Source organism: Zingiber officinale, chromosome 2B (genome assembly GCF_018446385.1).
Source record: "Zingiber officinale cultivar Zhangliang chromosome 2B, Zo_v1.1, whole genome shotgun sequence".
Classification (NCBI taxonomy): domain Eukaryota; kingdom Viridiplantae; phylum Streptophyta; class Magnoliopsida; order Zingiberales; family Zingiberaceae; genus Zingiber; species Zingiber officinale.
The window spans coordinates 106,807,574-106,827,965 of NC_055989.1; the positions used below are offsets into that span (position 1 = coordinate 106,807,574).

General features: G+C 42.5%; 1 protein-coding gene across 1 annotated transcript; it reads right to left on the minus strand.

Annotated features, from left to right (window-relative positions):
- Positions 1-18,741: 18,741 nt before the first annotated feature.
- On the minus strand, positions 18,742-19,917 carry LOC122049395 (AP2/ERF and B3 domain-containing protein Os05g0549800-like). The gene has a single exon (XM_042610782.1). It carries the CDS (start codon positions 19,812-19,814, stop codon positions 18,846-18,848), a length of 969 nt encoding a protein of 322 aa, XP_042466716.1. The 5' UTR covers positions 19,815-19,917; the 3' UTR covers positions 18,742-18,845.
- Positions 19,918-20,392: the final 475 nt, after the last annotated feature.

Below are 20,392 nucleotides of genomic sequence, written 5' to 3' on the forward strand. Positions count from 1 at the left end.
TCCTCTTCCTCCTCTCGACACTGCCGTCGGAGAGACCGACCTTTACTCTCTTTCTCCTCGCGATGCCGTCAGACCGACCCAACGCCGGCGACTCCCTCTCCTCTCTCCTTCTCCTCTTGCCGATAGAAGCTGCCTGCCGCTAGTATTGGAGGCCGACTCCACCACCTCCTCTCCACGCCGACCGCTAACGCCACTAGGGAGCCACTTCCCCTCGCGCCGCCTCTAGCCACCATCTCCTCCTCTCTGATCCGCCGCCTTCACTGCACATCAGACCACCTTCACCGCTCGCTGGACTACCCACTCAGCACGCACAGCTCCCTTCACGTCGGTGCCCTTGCAAGCTCCTACTTCCTCTCCATCGCTGTCCTTGGGCCGCAGCCTGTCGAGCTGTCCCCACGCCTTACAGGGTCAGCTCCACCATCTCTCGCAGCCCTATACCGTCTAACTCCACGAGCTAGTGGAGTCTACTTCGTTCGTCTCCCGGTGGTTTATGTTGGATCGAGACGCGCTAGAGGGGGGGTGAATAGCGCTCGTGGCTATTTGTTCGATTATCGGAATCGTAAAACGTTCGTAGAGTAATTAAAGCAGCGGAATAAAGGAAACAAACACAAGGACACAGTTGTTTACTTCGTTCGGAGGCTAGGTCGACTCCTACTCGAAGGTCCGCGATCCTTGATCGCTTTTCATGGGCAACAACTATAATTTCGTATGAATATTACAGATTAATTACAAAATGTAACTGCAATTAAAATTATACCGACAACAGTAGTAGAAAAGAAATCTGAGCTCCGGGTCGTCGGAATGTTGCAACAGCACTTCGGAAGCAGCACTTGAGCAGAACACAGCAGAATAGAAGCTTGGAAGTTGTATATAGAAGCTGCTGGTCGAGACCCTTTATAAAGGGGGTTCAAGGCGCCTTATACTGTTCACCAAGGCGCCTTGAACGAGCCGAGTCACCCGCGTGGATCAGCACGGACCTGGTCAAACTCTATCTGGTTCAAGGCGCCTTCAGCCTATCCAAGGCACCTTCAACCTCCGGTCCAAGGCGCCTTGAACTCCATTCAAGGCGCCTCCAGTTTGCTGCGCTGGCCTTTTCCTGGCTCGCACCCGAGGCGCCTCCAAGCTCCATGGAGGCGCCTCGGCACTGTTCATCCGAGGTCTCTTTTTTTTTCACTTTGGTCCCTACAAGATATGTTAGTCCCAAAAATATCCTGCAGCACAAAGTTAGCACAAAACAGTGATATAAGTATTGAAATATTTGACAGTCTCTGGACTGTCCGAGTCTGACTTCAGGTCGACCCGACGCCTACTGTTCCCTCTACGGGGACGCGTCCTCACCTACTCCACTCAGGAGATTTACCTGTTGCCAGTACGATCCTCCAGATCGACTGGACTTTTGCTCGGCACTCGATGCTTCCGGACTTTCTGCTGAACATCCGCTTCACCGGCCAGTTCAGACTTTCACCTGGTTCGCGACACCAGGACTTTCCACCTAGGGTTACCACCCCCTAGGACTTTTGCCTGAAGCCATCGACCTGCCAAGACTTTCCGCATAGGGTTACCACCCCCTATGACCTAGGGTTACCACCCCCTAGGGTTTTACCTTGCCTAACCGCAGTTAGGACTTTCCTGAAACACTCAGCAAAAGCTGTCAGATAACAAAGCACCTTAACTTTGAATCCTTTGCCATTATCAAAACTTAGGTTCGATCGTCGGATGCTTCCCGCACCAACAATCTCCCCCTTTTTGATTATGGCAACACGTAATTCAAAGTTAAGAAGAACAACATATGTAATAACTGCATAAAGGTAACCAAGCTTAAGTAAATAAACTTCAAATGCAATAACAGTTAAGCTGGAAACTTTGTACTTTGTAATATTAGACTCCCCCTTAGTAAAAGCCCTCCTTTTATTAAATACTTTGAATTTAACTTTAATTTACCTACTCTCTGCTTTGAATTTTCCTTTAACTTTAATTTACCTACTCTCCCCCTTTGCCATATATCAAAAATAAACCAGTTTGAAAGTAGATTTGTATTTTTCTGAAGGAAAATTTTCAAAGAGGGAAAAAGATAAATTTTCTTCTTAGCAAAAACTACTTAGCTTTTTGAATTTTGGAATTTACCAAATTTGAAAATACTTAGCTATATATTCAGCTTCGAAATGATTTGTATTGAGAAAATATTTTGCCAAATAGCTAAGTTTAGAGTACAATCTAACTAAGTCTAGTTAAAATAGTCTTAAAATTAACTAAGTTTGAAAATATGAGTATTTGAATTTTCAATAAAAGGATTTGCTTAGAAGTTATAAAATATGAGGTCACTTAAAAAATAACTTTAAAACGTTATAAAAAGATGACTAGATTTGAATACTCAATTACATGGACAAGTTTTTTGAAAAACTGTAATTAAGTTTTGAATACTCATTTTGAAGAAACTTTGATATTAAAAAAATATTTAGTTTTAGGACAGAGGGAGTAGCAGTAGTTTGTTTTCTAGTCCAAGCATGAGTCAAATTAAATTATTGAGTTTAATTTGATTAAGTATCAGAGCCTTAAAATAATCAGGTAAGGTAATTTGATTAGAACCTTAAAGTACAATCATGCTTAAAAAAAAAAAAATTGAAACACACTTTTCCCAATTGTCTAACCTTTAGCTACTTGCTGATTGCCTAGAGGGTAGTAGCTTTCACATGGTTAGTCAAATTAAGTCCATTTGGTCCAGTTAAAGTTGGCTAGAGCTGGAAGACTTGACTTGATTATTATTTATGATGTGTTTAACGCCCAGACTCATATCGATGCACAAATATAAGCATTCCTGAGTCCAGGCTGTACCCTATGCATCTCACGCCATTCTAAGTTTGTCAAACACAAGCAAGGTATACCTAGGTGATTGTGAGATGCTCTGGCTTTAATCTAGGGGTACATGATATCTAGGGGAAAACCTAGGCGTAATCCAAATTTTTGAAAATTCTAAGAAATTGGAATTTTGAAATAAGTATTTTCCTAGAATTTTAAAAGCAAATGATAAACCAATTTAAAAAAACATTGTCTATTCTACCCAACACATTCCTATTTGTCTTCTAAGTGAGCTGAACTCAAGTTCAGGTAAGGGTTTTGTGAAGATGTCAGCTAGATTTGATTTTGACTCAACATAGTTGAGTATAATATCACCCTTAGCTACATGATCCCTTACAAAATGGTGCTTCACTTCTATATGTTTAGTCCTTGAGTGATGAATTGGGTTTTTTGTTAAATTTATGGAACTTATATTATCAATTGAGATTTTTGTGTTATGATAGTTCAGTTGATAGTCTTTAAGAGTGTGCATCATCCAAAGCAATTGAGATGTGCATTCACCTAAGGCTATATATTCAGCTTCAGTGGTAGATAAAGCAACACAATGTTGCTTTCTACTTGACCAACTTACTAGGCATTGTCCTAGAAATTGACAACTACCACTTGTGCTTTTTCTATCTAACTTGCATCCGGTGTAATCCGAGTCAGAATAGCCAAGAAGGTCAAAGGTGCAAGTTCTAGGGTACCAGAGTCCTATATTTAGAGTACCTTTAATGTACCTAAGTATTCTTTTAACATAGGTTAAATGTGACTCTTTTGCACAAGATTGGTATCTTGCGCACATACCAACCGTAAATAATATGTCGACTTGCAATTAGGTAAAGCAAGCTTCCTATGGCACTCCTATAGTACTTTGGATCTACTGGTTTTCCTTCAGGGTCAGAGTCTATGTTAATGTTGGTGGCCATTGGAGTATTTATTATTTTTGAATTTTCCATGCAGAATTTTTTAATTAATTCCTTTGCATATTTAGTTTGATAAATGTATATTCCATCTTTAGTTTGTTTTATTTGTAAGCCTAAGAAAAAATTAAGTTCACCAACCATACTCATTTCAAATTCATTTTCCATTAATCTAATAAATTCTTTTAAAAATTTAGAGTTATTTGATCCAAAAATTATATCATCAACATAGATTTGAGCTATGAAGATGTCTTTTCTACAATTTTTACAAATAGAGTTGGATCTATTTAACCTTGGTTGAAACCTTTGGATATTAAGTGATTTGATAATCGTTCATACCATGCCCTAGGGGCTTGTTTAAGTCCGTACAAGGCCTTTTTTAACTTAAATACATGATTAGGATATCCTAAGTCCTCAAATCCTGGGGGTTGGCTTACATATACTTCCTCCTTAATAAATCCATTTAAGAATGCTGACTTGACATCCATTTGGTATAGTTTAAATCCTTTGTTTGCTGCATAGGCTAACAACATTCTAATGGATTCGAGTCTAGCTACTGGGGCATAGGTTTCATCATAGTCCAAACCTTCAACTTGGCTAAATCCTTTAGCTACAAGCCTAGCCTTATTTCTAATTATTTCGCCTTGATCATCTAGCTTGTTTCTAAATACCCATTTTGTATCGATTATTGATTTATTTGAGGGTTTAGATACAAGTTCCCAGACTTGATTTCTCTCAAATTGGGCTAACTCTTCTTGCATAGCTATGATCCAGTCCGGGTCAGGTAGTGCTTCTTCTATTGTTTTTGGTTCGATTTTAGAAATTAGGGCAATCTGACTGTGGATTCTATAGGAGGATCTAGTTCTGACTCCTAGATTTGGATCACCCAAAATTTGATCAGATGGGTGAGAGGTACTGGCCCTAGTTGGTCTTATAGATGGGTCAGGGGCTGGTTCCTCTGGTTTATTAAGATTTGGTTGAATTTCATCATCTTCTATATTTCTTGGATCAATATCAACATTCTCATTTATATTTGGTAGATTATTCTCTTCATCAAATATTATATTAGTTGTTTCTTCAACTTTTAGGGTGTTTTGATTGTAGACTCTATAGGCTCGACTGTTTGAGGAGTATCCTAAAAATATTCCTTTGTTAGATTTGGGTGTGAATTTTCTTAAATAATCTTTAGTATTTAAAATGTGAACTTTACATCCAAATAATTTTAAATAATTTAAGTTAGGAATTTTATGATAATATAGTTCATAAGGGGTTTTCTTGTGAAATTTGTTGATCAAAATTCGGTTTTGAATATGATTTGCAGTATTTATTGCTTCTGCCCAGAATTGGTGATTTAAATTATATTCATTTAACATGGTTCTAGTGGCTTCTTGTAGAGTTCTATTTTTACGTTCCACCAGACCATTTTGTTGGGGGGTTCTAGGACATGAAAATTCATGTTGATATCCATTTATTTTACAAAATTGGGTAAATTTATGATTTTCAAATTCCCCTCCGTGATCACTTCTTATTCTTTTAATTTTAGTATCTTTTTCATTTTCTATTAATTTACAAAAGTTACTAAATATTTCATAGGTTTCATCTTTAGTTTTTAGGAATTTTACCCATGAAAATCTAGAGTAGTCATCAATTATTACTAAGCAATACTGGTTCTTGCTTAGTGACTTAGCTCCATGTGAATCAAATAAGTCAAGGTGAAGGAGCTCAAGCAAGGAGCTGGTTCTTTCAAGATTTGTTGATTTGTATGTTGACTTAGTTTGTTTTCCCTATTGACAAGCATTACAGATAGAATTTTCAATGAATTTTAGGTTTGGTAAACCTTTAACTAGACCATTATGACTCATTTTCGAAATGAGTCTAGTGTGAGTGTGACACAATCTTCTGTGCCACAAAGCAGTTTCCTCTTCTTGTGTTAGAAAACACTTTGTTGAGGATGTCGGTAGATTAATTGAATACATATTATTTATCCTAAGTCCCTTAAGTAAGATTTTAGGATTTTCAATGTTTTTAACTAAACACCTGGTTTTGTCAAAAGTTACTAAGTATCCGCTATCACACAATTGACTTATACTTAGTAAATTAAACTTGAAATTTTCAACTAAAAGGACTTTTCAAATAATAAAATCGGAGTTGAGTTCGATATTACCTCTTCCGATTACCTTAAGTTGACATTCGTTACCGAATGCAACTGATCCTAAGTTCTTGTACGTGAGTTTAGTAAACTTCAATTTATCTCCAGTCATGTGTCTGGAGCAGCCACTATCCAACATCCATTGATCCAATTCCTACATAGGAAGTGGTTGAATTGTTTTAATGGATTTCACGATAGTTAAATTGAAGTAAACTTGTTAGAGATAAATTTTGAAAGAGTTTTGAAATTGAATTTTTAAAATAATTTTGAAATTTAGGTTTTTTAAAAATAATTTTGAACTTTAAGTTTTTGAAATTTAAGTTTTTAAGAATAGTTTTGAAATTGAGTTTTAAAATAATTTTGAAATTGAGTTTTAAGAATAATTTTGAAATTGAGTTTTAAAATAATTTTGAAATTGAGTTTTAAAAATAATTTTGAAATTGAGTTTTAAAATAATTTTGAAATTGAGTTTTAAAATAATTTTGAAATTGAGTTTTAAAAATAATTTTGAAATTGAGTTTTATTACTTAGTCATCTCACCCGATCTAAATTTTCAATCAGGGAATCCTATGATTGATGGGAGATGATTTATTGTTGAATTCAGGAGTTTTGGTTTAACTTTGTGTTAGATTCAGATTTGGCTTTGGGTTCAACAAGTAAGCATTCTTTGGATAAACTTCTGGGCTATGGTGAGTCACAAGGAGCTCATTAAAGTAACCATGCCTTCGAGGTTTTCCAAATAGTCCTACCCATTGAACTTAATACCAATCCTTGGTCTAACTAGTCAGGATCCATTTAAGGGTAGCTTCGGTCAGTTCCACTTGGCCAAATGCACCAGGTCGAAGCCATATCTTCCTAGACATGCGATGCCCAAGCTTCCCTAACGTACTTGTTAGGATCCTTCGTACGGCTAGAGAGGGGGGGTGTGAATAGCCGACCCCAAATTCTCGCGTTTCTTCCTACAATTTGTCAGCGCAGCGGAAAAACAAACAAGGAAACGAAAACAAGAAGATCAAACCTCAACGCGTCGATGTAACGAGGTTCGGAGATGATACTCCTACTCCTCGGCGTGTCCGTAAGGTGGACGAAGCCTCTCAATCCGTCGGTGGATGAGTCCCCGGAAAACCGGCTAATACAATATACTCCTTGTGGGTGGAGAAACCTCGCCACAATATTCTTGCAACAGCAAGAAAGGAATACAACAAGAGATACAAGAAGACAAGAACAATGAATGTAAAAACACAGGTTTTCTTGCCTCCTTGCCGACTGGATTCGTTGAAGCAGCAGCTCCTCAGAACACCTACAACAGCAGGATATCCCAGTCGAGAAGCTCACGCGAAACTTGCGAAGAAGAGCTCAACAAAGCTCAAGCACCAGCAGCACTCTGTGGCGAAGAGAAGAGGAAGAAGTTATCGCGCAGCCCTCGACCCCTTTATACCGCGAAGAAGCGGCGAAGAAACTAGCCGTTGCGTCGCAACGGCTAGAACCCGATCGGTCTACGGACCGATCAAGCCTATCTTGATCGGTCCCCCGATCGATTAGTGCACGTAACCTTGCGTACTCGATCGATGCGTGGACCGATTAGTTGGATCGGTCCACGCCGATCCCAACTCTGGCCGTGCTTCCGCGACATCGTCTCGATCGGTCCCGGCCGATCAGGACATAACTGATCGATGCGTGGACCGATCACCGCCTCTTTCGCCTCTGGCCGATCGGTCACGGATCGATCAAGAATCGATCGAGAGTTTTTCGATATCGATCGGTCACCGACCGATCGAGCAAACAGTATCCTGGATCGGTCGGTGACCGATCCGAGCTTGGTTTTTGCCCAAACCAAGTTCCAAGACTTCCAAACCAATATCCGGTCAACCTTGACCTATTGGTACTTCATCCCAAGCATCTGGTCACTCCCTTGACCTGCTAGAACTCCCTGCCAAGTGTCCGGTCAATCCCTTTGACCTACTTGGACTTTCCAACACCAGAAGTCCGATCATCCCTGATCCATCTGGATTTTCCCTTGCCTGGCTTCACTCACCAGGACTTTCACCTGGCTTCACTCACCAGGATTTCCACACTGCCTAACATCCCAGTTAGGACTTTCTCACTGCCTGGCTTCACTCACCAGGACTTTCCCACTGCCTGGCTTCACTCACCAGGACTTTCCACACTGCCTAACATCCCAGTTAGGACTTTCTCATTCACCTAGCTTCACTCACTAGGATTTTCACCTGGCTTCACTCACCAGGATTTTCCCGAATGCCTGGCTTCACTCACCAGGACTTCCACCTTCACCTAGCTTCACTCACTAGGATTTTTCCCCCCGTGCCAAACTCCCTGTTTGGACTTTTCCAGTGCCAAGTCTCCATACTTGGACTTTTCGCGTGCCAAGCTCCCTGCTTGGACTTTTCCGTGCCAAGTCTTCATACTTGGACTTTTCCCGAATCAGGTCAACCAGGTCAACCTTGACCTACGGTTGCATCAATAATCTCCCAAACATCTATTATTGTCCCACATCAAGAATAGAACTCTCTCACGAGTGTCAAACATCAACATGCAACACAACTAGGTCAACCTTGACCTAAGGTTGCACCGACAATCTTCCTAAGTCAAACATCAAAATACAACTCGAGTCACGTCAACTCGAGTCGGGTCAACCAGGTCAACCTTGACCTAAGGTTGCACCAACAATCTCCCCCTTTTTGATGTTTGACAAAACCATAATCAAGTTAGGTTAACCCGATAACCTAACTTAGGTTTTCAATCATCTTCCAATGTCCAATGTTCTTTCCTTGAACATTCTCTGGATATTCTCCCCTTAGGTTAACCCGATAACCTAACTTGGGTTCTCCAATAATTCTCCCCCTTTTTGACATACATCAAAAAGAATTCCAATGTTCTTCCTTGAACATTCCTTGACATTCTTTCCCTAGCTTAGGTTAACCCGATAACCTAACTTGGGTTCTCCAATAATTCTCCAATGAACACTCTCCCCTTTTTGACACACATCAAAAAGAACAAGGAGGGTATCAAGGTCAAGAGTTTCTTCCTAATGAAAGTCCCATACCTTTCATTTGAAACTCTTAATTTCCCCTCTTGATACTAAACTCAACAATCAACTTAGCGATAATCCCATATCACTAATCCTCAAGAGTCTTAAGGAGTACAAACTCCCCCTAAAAGTCAACTCCTCTTGACAATTAGGTAAAACTCCCCCTAGAGGTCAACTCCCCCTTGACCATTGCACCAACAATGTCTTTGAGAGTTCCAAACCTTTAGAAATCCAAAAACACCACTTCCATAACTGAAATTTCAGACAACAGCTGAAAAATCAGAAATTCGGCACGCCTTGATCGGTCCCCAGACCAATCAGCCCTTCACCAGATCGCACTCGTGCTACTGGAACTCACTGGATCGGTCTGCAGACCGATCCACAACTCTCTGGATCGGTCCGCAGACCGATCAGATCTTCCCTGGACCGATCCAGACACTGAAATCAGAATTTCGATTTCTCCTTCCGAAATTCAGAAACTCCTAATAAATTCAAGAAAATTCCAAAAATTACGAAACTTTGAGGATACATTCCTCATATCATACACTATCATGGAAAAATAGTTTTCTATGAAAATAACTTCCATTTTCAAATCTTGATACAAAATTCAAAAACTTTGAAATAGTTCAAAGTTAAGTCCAACTTTGTATCACTTTGGTCAATGATGAATGCTATCACTAGGAAAGCTTCATCAAGGTTTTTCAAAACAATTTTGAAATGATTTCAAACTCTTTAATTTGGGACCACAATCTTAGGGCTATATGCACATGACTTGTACACAAGCTTTCCCTATGATCCCCATTTTCTTGAATTAGGCTCATCTAGGTACAAAAACTATGCACCTTGATCCTAACTCATGATCCTAATATCTCACACACATCTAAAGTGCATCAAACACATCCAAGTCAATTTTGATGTGAGATATGGGTTTAGATATCTTAGACTAAGGTCTCATGCATTTTCTAAACACAAATTTGATCTCAATATCAAAGTGTGTTTTTCATCCTTAAATCAATTCAATTGATTACTAATGCAAGAGATGATGACATGGCATAAAATGGTATCATAAATGAAAACATGTGCCAATGTCATGATGTCATGGCATAAAGTTTGAAACTTAAATAAACATGACATAAAACTAGCCTAAGCATTATCATGACATTTCAAATGATAATAAAATAAATATGATGTCATGGCATGGCATATGGCAACCAATCATGGTAAGTTAGCACAAATAAAATACCTAAATTCCCTATCTAAGTATCCTTAGTCTTAGCTAACTTAGAATCTAACCCTAGATTGCCCATATATCCCTAAGAGAAAACCAAAATCCCAATTATGGTATTTCTCTAGGTTTTCTTAAATTGTGCCAAATAAGATTGAAATCGATATTTTTCAAATATGGCACAATTTACTCTTTAAGGAGTAAATAATAATTCTTTTTCATTTTCAAAGGTTATCAAAACCTTGAAAATGCTCCTTGAGTCTCCTCAAAGTTGGGTTAACTACCCTTCTTATTGGAGTTGACACTCTCTAACCCATCTATGGGGTAGAGAAAATGCTCCTAGGAACCCAATACCTACTTGAGCTCATTGGGTTCACTAAATATTCACTAGGGATAACTTCCCTAGCAACCCTCCTAATGACCCTCTTAGGCTTTAAAGCCTTGGCCATTTGGGACTCATCAAGATCAACTCTAGGGGTGACTCCCCTTGTGACCTTGGTGTTGGTCTTCCTAGCCCTAGGTTTTGTTCCATAATCGAATGGAACATCATGATATGTGGGCTTGACCATTTGGGACTTAGGTTTGTGACTCAAACCTTTCTTGTCCTTGGACTTTTGACCCTTAGGCCCTAGAGTTGACTTCTCTAAATTTTTAAGGGCCTTTTCTAGGGTATCAAGCCTTGACCTCAAGACTTGATTCTCCTTTTCTAATATCTCAATTTTTGATTTATCACTCTTCCTTGAGGTATTCCTAGGCATATGTCTAGTTGATTTAGGGTTTCTACCTAGGTTTTCCTTAACCTTAGAAGTGTTAATCCTAGGGTTAGCATTCCTAGTAGTATCCCTATCTAGGCTAACATGTTTAGCTCCTAAGCACATGTATTGGTTCCTAAAGTTAACATGCTTATCATTATTAACAATTGCAACAAAACTACCAGCATGAGTTTTATTAGAATTGCAATAATGAACCTTAGAGGTTACCTTAGGGTTTGCCTTAGCTCCCCCTATCGACGTGCTCGGTCTCTTGTCCTTGTGAGATTTCCTCCTCTTCGGACATTGGCTCCTATAGTGTCCCCGTTGCTTGCATTGAAAGCACACCATGTGCTTCTTGCCTTTGCGTGTTGGGACTCTGGCTTCCTTGACCTTTGGTGCCGGTGGAGTCTTCCTAACTCTCTTTGGACATTTGCTCTTGTAATGTCCACACTCCCTACACTCAAAGCATATTATATGTAACTTATTTGAAATTGAGATGCTTGAGTTACCTAGGTTTGGGGATGGGTGTGAGCTTTCTTCTTCAACCCTTCCGGAGGTGGAAACTTTTTCTTCTTGCTCCGAACTTGAACAAGAGGAACTCTCCTCCTCTTCTTCCTTGGATATTGAGTAGCCCTCAACTTCCAATTCGCTCCCTCCATGATGTGAGCTACTTGGCTCACTAGGCTCCTCTTCATGGCTTGAGGTGGAGCTCTCCTCATGGTACTTGGCCAAGTTGTTCCACAACTCCTTGGCATTGTTGTATCCTATCTTACACAAAATGTTAGTAGGCAATGAAAATTCAATTATTCTCGTTACCTCTTCGTTGATTTCGGATTTGTGAATTTGTTCTCTTGTCCACTCCTTCTTCTCAAGTGGTTTTCCTTCTTCATCCACCGGAGGAGTAAAACCTTCTTGTACACAAAACCAATTCATTATGTTAGTCATAAGAAAATACTTCATCCTTACCTTCCAATACGCGAAGTCGCCGCATTCGTAGAAAGGTGGAATGGTGACATCTTCTCCATAGAGATCCATTCTCTAGCTTTGCTCCCACGGGTGTTGATCCGTCGAAGAGCGGCCTCGCTCTGATACCACTTGTTAGGATCCTTCGTACGGCTAGAGAGGGGGGTGTGAATAGCCGACCCCAAATTCTCGCGTTTCTTCCTACAACTTGTCAGCGCAGCGGAAAAACAAACAAGGAAACGAAAACAAGAAGATCAAACCTCAACGCGTCGATGTAACGAGGTTCGGAGATGATACTCCTACTCCTCGGCGTGTCCGTAAGGTGGACGAAGCCTCTCAATCCGTCGGTGGATGAGTCCCCGGAAAAATCGGCTAATACAATATACTCCTTGTGGGTGGAGAAACCTCGCCACAATATTCTTGCAACAGCAAGAAAGGAATACAACAAGAGATACAAGAAGACAAGAACAATGAATGTAAAAAACACAGGTTTTCTTGCCTCCTTGCCGACTGGATTCGTTGAAGCAGCAGCTCCTCAGAACACCTACAACAGCAGGATATCCCAGTCGAGAAGCTCACGCGAAGCTTGCGAAGAAGAGCTCAACAAAGCTCAAGCACCAGAACAGCAGCTCTGTAGCAGAAGAGAAGAGGAAGAGGTTCTCGCGCAGCCCTCGACCCCTTTATACCTGCGAAGAAGACAGTGAAGAAACTAGCCGTTGCGTCGCAACGGCTAGAACCCTGATCGGTCTACGGACCGATTAGGCCTGTGCTGATCGGTCCCCAGACCGATCGACCAACTCTCTGTGAGAGTGCTTATGCTGATATGTCCTGATCGGTCCATGGATCGATCGGAGCTCTGATCGATCCCAACTCTGGCTGTGCTTCCGCGACATCGTCTCTGATCGGTCCCGCCGATCAGGACATAACTGATCGATGCGTGGACCGATCACCGCCTCTTTCGCCTCGCTGGCGATCGGTCACGGGCGATCGATGGCCGTCGAGAGTTTCTGACCGATATCGATCGGTCACCGCACCGATCGAGGAAAGTATCTGATCGATCCGGTGACCGATCCCGAGCTTGGTTTTTGCCCAAACCAAGTTCCAAGACTTCAAACCAATATCCGGTCAACCTTGACCTATTGGTACTTCATCCCAAGCATCCGGTCACTCCCTTGACTGCTAGAACTCCTCGCCAAGTGTCGGTCAATCCTTTGACCTACTTGGACTTTCCAACACCGTAAGTCCGATCATCCCCGATCCATCTGGATTTTCCCCTCGGCTTCACTCACGGGACTTTCACCGGCTTCACTCACCAGGATTTCAACCGCCTAACATCCCGCTTAGGACTTTCTCACCGGCTTCACTCACCGGGACTTTCCCACCGCCCGGCTTCACTCACCAGGACTTTCCACACCGCCTAACATCCCAGTTAGGACTTTCTCATTCACCTAGCTTCACTCACTAGGATTTTCACCGCTTCACTCACCAGGATTTTCCCAATGCCCGGCTTCACTCACCAGGACTTCCATCACCTAGCTTCACTCACTAGGTTTTTCCCCTGCCAAACTCCCTTGGACTTTTCCCCCCGTGCCAAGCTCCCTGCTTGGATTTTCCCCGTGCCAAGTCTTCATACTTGGACTTTTCCCGAATCAGGTCAACCAGGTCAACCTTGACCTACGGTTGCATCAATAATCTCCCAAACATCTATTCTTGTCCCACATCAAGAATAGAACTCTCTCACGAGTGTCAAACATCAACATGCAACACAACTAGGTCAACCTTGACCTAAGGTTGCACCGACAATCTTCCCAAGTCAAACATCAAAATACAACTCGAGTCACGTCAACTCGAGTCGGGTCAACCAGGTCAACCTTGACCTAAGGTTGCACCAACAGTACTATCATCCAAAAACTTCACCAGTACTGTGGTTCAAGTTAACCTTAGTCCGTTTTAATCTAACCTTAATTACCCTGCCAGGTAATCTACTCTTGTTTTACCCATTTCGGGTAGATTAGGTTCAGTTACCCTGCCGGGTAGTTTAGTTGGGGGTGCCAGCGAGTCTGGATCCTCCATCTTTATTTTGAGTTTTAATTTAATTTCGAATCTTGAATTTATAACTTAATTTTGAAGTTGATTTTAATTTTGAGTTTTGAATTTATAATTTAATTTTTAATTTTAATTTCGAATTTTGAATTTAACTTTAATTTTTAATTTCAATTTTGAATTTTGAATTTAACTTTAATTTTTAATTTCAATTTCAAATTTAATTTTTAATTTTAATTTCGAATTTTGAATTTAACTTTAATTTTTAATTTCAATTTCAAATTTTGAATTTAACTTTAATTTTTAATTTCAATTTCGAATTTAATTTTTAATTTTAATTTCGAATTTTGAATTTAACTTTAATTTTTAATTTCAATTTCGAATTTTGAATTTAACTTTAATTTTTAATTTCAATTTCGAATTTAATTTTTAATTTTAATTTCGAATTTTGAATTTAACTTTAATTTCAATTTAGAATTTAGAATTTTAAATTTTTAGGATTGTTTTTCTTTTTGCTCCCCCTGGATCATGGCCTCGATATGGTCTATCGAGGTAGTATATTTGATCCTTCGGAACCCAGTATTGGCCAAGTCCAACTTGATTGACCAAGTTAGACTTGAAGACTCATGCTTGGACTGATTTAATACTTTGTTTGTTTATTAGTGATAAATAAGATCTATATTTACTTTTGTATCCCAACCCAGTTCTGTTGTAGACGGCTCTTTGTGTCCCAAGAATCAAGTCCAAATTCTTGGAGCCCAAAGTAAACCGTTCTAAGGTATTTTCTAAATCTTTAACCTGATTTGTTAGACTTGAATTTTCTTCCTCAAGTTTTTGAACTTGAGTTGGAAATTCAGTCTGACTCTGGTCAGGTAAGGGTTTGGTGTTAGCCACTTCTTTAAGGACACTTACTTCCTTTAGAAGTGACTTAACTTTCAGGTTTGACTTAGCTAATTTGCGCAATAAATAGCTAACTAAAATGTTCAACCGGGAGATACTTACAGCGGGGTCTGGTTCTTCGGAAACGAATACGGATCCGTGGCTTTGCTCGGACTCTGCCTCAGACTCGCTCCCGCATCCATATTCGACGACTTGGTCCCAGGCCATTAATGCGAGTAGACTCGTTTGTTCGAGCTCGTCGTCGTCCTCCGATGAAGATTCGTCCCATGTTGCCTTAAGGACCTTTTTCCTTCTTTGCTTTTTGACCTCCTTCAGGTTAGGGCAGTTGGATTTGATGTGCCCTCTTTGGTTACACCCGTAGCATGTAACTTCAAACTTCATCTTTGTATTTTGTGGGCCTTCCTTTGATTTTACTGCCTTCTTTAGATCCCTTTTGTCGAATCCTTTCGTCTTGTAGAGCTTCTTCACGAGGTTTACCAGCTCGGTTGTAATGTCACCTTCTTCATCGTCAGAGTCTGGTTCAGCTTCCGATGCTGGTTCGGTTCTCCGTCGTGGTCTCGGTTCCCGGGTTCGGCTTGTACCTGCAACCAACGCAATACCTTTCTCGGTTGGCTGTGCATTAGTCTGCTCATGAAGTTCAAATTCACTAAAAAGTTCATCTAGTTTTAAAGAAGATAAATCCTTGGAAACTTTGTAGGCATCTACCATTGATGCCCACAATGTATTCCTTGGAAACGAGTTTAGGGCATACCTTATTACGTCCCGGTTTTCTATCTTCTGGCCAATTCCGTGAAGAGAGTTAAGGATGTCTTGTATTCTCGCGTGAAGAGAACTCGCCGTTTCGCCTTCCTGCATTTTTAGATTATATAATTTATTAAGTAAAGATCTCTTTACTTACCTTGGTGTCGTCGGTGCCTTCGTGGAGTTTGATTAGCTTTTCCCGAGCTCCTTTGCGGAGGCCAACTCTGCTGAGTTCTTCCTTGGTAAGACCACACTTGGAGGGTGCCGGTAGCTTTGGCGTCGGCTTCCACCTTTTTATTAGAGAAGCGTCCCACTTCTCGCAGGGTGTAGTTTGTCGTCATCGATTGGCTTTCAGTCCCGTCTTTATGATCATCCACGTTTCGTTGTATCTTTAGATACGTTTCCATTCTTCCTTCCGTAGCCAAAATCCTCTCGGAGAATAGCGGGGGGCGTGATGTTGAAACCCTCTTGTTGGGCCATTTATAATATGTAACAAAAGAAAACAACAGAATATGTTCCAGGACTAAGTCTTGGATTAGTAGTGCTGGAATAAAGAATAATAAAAACAAACTCGAGTGGTGTTGCACCTACTTCGAGCAAAAGTCGATTCGAGGGAAACAAAAATTAGAATATAGCTATAAGGCTAAATTCTAATTCGACTCCGAAAATAAAAAAAACTGCGAAAAATTTGTTTTGAAAGGTGGTTGCACCAATTCAAAACGACCCCGCTCTGATACCAATTGTTGGATCGAGACGCGCTAGAGGGGGGGTGAATAGCGCTCGTGGCTATTTGTTCGATTATCGGAATCGTAAAACGTTCGTAGAGTAATTAAAGCAGCGGAATAAAGGAAACAAACACAAGAACACAGTTGTTTACTTCGTTCGGAGCCTAGGTCGACTCCTACTCGAAGGCCCGCGATCCTTGATCGCTTTCCGTGGGCAACAACTATAATTTCGTATGAATATTACAGATTAATTACAAAATGTAACTGCAATTAAAATTATACCGACAACAGTAGTAGAAAAGAAATCTGAGCTCCGGGTCGTCGGAATGTTGCAACAGCACTTCGGAAGCAGCACTTGAGCAGAACACAGCAGAATAGAAGCTTGGAAGTTGTATATAGAAGCTGCTGGTCGAGACCCCTTATAAAGGGGGTTCAAGGCGCCTTATACTGTTCACCAAGGCGCCTTGAACGAGCCGAGTCACCCGCGTGGATCAGCACGGACCTGGTCGAACTCTATCTGGTTCAAGGCGCCTTCAGCCTATCCAAGGCGCCTTCAACCTCCGGTCCAAGGCGCCTTGAACTCCATTCAAGGCGCCTCCAGTCTGCTGCGCTGGCCTTTTCCTGGCTCGCACCCGAGGCGCCTCCAAGCTCCATGGAGGCGCCTCGGCACTGTTCATCCGAGGTCTTTTTTTCACTTTGGTCCCTGCAAGATATGTTAATCCCAAAAATATCCTGCAGCACAAAGTTAGCACAAAACAGTGATATAAGTATTGAAATATTTGACAGTCTCTGGACTGTCCGAGTCTGACTTCAGGTTTCCTACCGGAAACCCTAGGTCGACCCGACGCCTACTGTTCCCTCTACGGGGAACGCGTCCTCACCTACTCCACTCAGGAGATTTACCTGTTGCCAGTACGATCCTCCAGATCGACTGGACTTTTGCTCGGCACTCGATGCTTCCGGACTTTCTGCTGAACATCCGCTTCACCGGCCAGTTCAGACTTTCACCTGGTTCGCGACACCAGGACTTTCCACCTAGGGTTACCACCCCCTAGGACTTTTGCCTGAAGCCATCGACCTGCCAAGACTTTCCGCATAGGGTTACCACCCCCTATGACCTAGGGTTACCACCCCCTAGGGTTTTACCTTGCCTAACCGCAGTTAGGACTTTCCTGAAACACTCAGCAAAAGCTGTCAGATAACAAAGCACCTTAACTTTGAATCCTTTGCCATTATCAAAACTTAGGTTCGATCGTCGGATGCTTCCCGCACCAACAGTTTAGTGTGTTTTGACTTTCGTGTAATCATTGTATTTAGGCCTGCGTGCCGATGTATTATCCCGGCCTGCGAGCTGATGTATTATCTCGGTCCGCGTGCTGATGTATTGTCCCGACTTGCATGTCGATATCTTATCCCGGCCTGTGTGTCAATCTCATGTCCCGGCCTACGTGCCGCTAGTACCTCTCGGCTTGTGTTCCGGTGTTTTATCCAGACTTACGGCTCGACTTCCAGCTCTATGACGCATCCGACTCCGCTTCGTCAGATCCAGTCCTCTATCCTGATCGGGCATCATCTACTCTTCCAGGTCGCGACCATTCGAGTAACGTCCCATCCGAGGGCGCCCCTTGGGCCAGGATACGTTTTTCGTATTCACCCCTCATTTATTTCATTATTATATTATTAGTCTGTTACTCATATGTCCGTTGGATCCGCCTCGAGCCTCGGGGTACCAGGGACCGGGGGACCTGGTCACTGGATGCAGGTAGCGTTGACCAGATGACTTCTGAAGACTTGGTCAACACAGAAACCATCTCAGTACACCCCCTTCTTGGACATCGCGACTCCGTCAACATTTTATTCATCTCACTTGATGATCTGTCTGACTCAATTTTCGGACAGGATCAATTATTATGCCTAAAAATTGTGCGATAACACCTATGATTACTTTTGATTTCTTCTCAGAAATACATAAAATTACACATGTTTTGTTATCTTCTTAATCCAAGAAGAGGTTAGAGTTGACTTTTCCTCACCGTAGCTCGAGGGCACCATTGCCCGCCCCCCTCGCAACTCCACCGGAATCAGTTTCTCTCTGTCGATGTAAACAGCTGGAACCGCGTTAATTCGTGCTGCACTCCCCCCAAAAGTCAAAGTTTGATATCTGACTTACGGCCGTAGGCCCAAAGTCTTCCCTTCTACATCTACACCTAATTTCAAAGTCAATGCCGAATTTTAGACAGACAGATAACAAAAGCACGTGAAGAGGAGGCCAAATAAAAAGTCAAAGTGATGCAGGAGAAGTCACGTGGCCTTCCATCGGCCATGTGAATTGGCCCGCACTCGAGCAAATAAACTCGTTGAGTTTTCTACATTTGGTGGCCATGTGATTCAGTAGCCAGCATTTTTAGTAAAATCTTAAAAAGAACTGAGATAATCTGAGAGAATTAAAACCTTCTGAACGATTATCCCGTTGACATTTATACGTATACACTTGGATCTCGAAATCGAATCGATATCTATGTCCTACGAATTAATCGAAATTAAGCTGCTTGGCGTTGCTGCTTGATCTTCTCGACGCCGTCGTAATCCTCGCTCTTCCTCTTGCTGTTCTCGATTTCGCCGTTGATGCTGCTCCCGACGATGTCGACGCCGAAGAGCCTAAATCCGCCAGCAGCCGGCGGAGCGCCGCCTCGCGCCTTGGCTTCGATGAAGAGCCGCTTCTCTTCGCTGGCCGACCGGTGGAACGACACCACATCGCCGGCCGCCAGGCCTTTCTCCTTCACGAACCGGCTCCACCCCCTGGTCAGCACGTAGCTCTGGCTACTGTTCCAGTACGAGTACCGGAACCGCCACAGCTTCCCGTTGCCGTCCTCGAAGCTCAGCACCGCGCCGCCGCCGGCGTCTGCTTCTTCCCCTAGCGGGAAGTACTTCTCCGCGTGCTGCTTGGGGATCACCAGCCGGTTGAGCTTCCCGACGTCGCTCGGGGTCACGGCCTTGTCGAACAGATGCTGCCGCTCTTCCGCTAGCGGTGCCGCCGGCGCCGGTCTGCTTGCTTCAGCTGCGGAGGCGGGCGCCCGCTTGCTCTGCCGCAGCTCGTCGAGGTACGTGTGCTTCCGGAGCATGTCGACGACCTCGGCCTTGGAGCGGGATCGGATGAAGGCCAGCTCCGCCTCCTCCTCCACGGGCTCGAAGTTGGTGACGCCGTCGCGGCCGCGGAACCGCTGCGCCGCCACGTCGTAGGCCCGCGCCGCCGCGGCCTCGCCCTCGAACGTGCCGAGCCACACGCGGCGGTGCTTCTCGTAGATCTGCGCTCCCCACCGGCCGTTGGGCTGCGGCACCACGCCCTTGTACCGCGACGATGACAGCTTCCCCCCGGACTCCGCCTCGGCGCCGCCTCCGCCCACCTCCGGATCGATCACGTCGCTCGCTCCACTACCGACGCGCCGAAGGCCCTCCGGCCTCTCCGCGGAGGCCTCGCCGCCGGCGTCTTCGACGGAGCTCATCTCCATTCGAAATGTCGTCAAGGTGTTTGTGGGAATGCGGATAAGAAAAAGAGGCCGTCGTGCACTTTGAATACCGGTGTATGTATGTTTGTGTTGTTTATATCGCAAGTTGTGGCCTAGTCTTTATCCACATGGTTAGGATTCTAAGTATCTCGTGACATGGCTTCTTCAACTCTTTCCATGATGGTTCGTAGAAGGTTCATCTCCATCTGAATGGGTAAATTTGACTCACTAGACTAGGTTCGATAACCTGTTATCTAATACTAAGATCATCCATGTCAAAATTCTTATCCAAAATTTAAAATTTAGAGTAAAAAAATTACTTTATTAAATTTAAATATCTATTTTTACTAAATTTTTCTTTAATTTAGAGAATTATTAATCATAAAATATATATTTAGTGAATGGATAGGGTAACTGACAAAAAAAGAGACACAAGTTATAAGAATTTCACTAGGTGGTGATTTAACATGGAATCCACATCTCGGAACCAAGCTAATTTTGGGATGACTTTATGATAATGGAACCAACCGGCAAAAAACATTAACGATGCAAAGACCAATGCCCCAATGACGGTATAATAA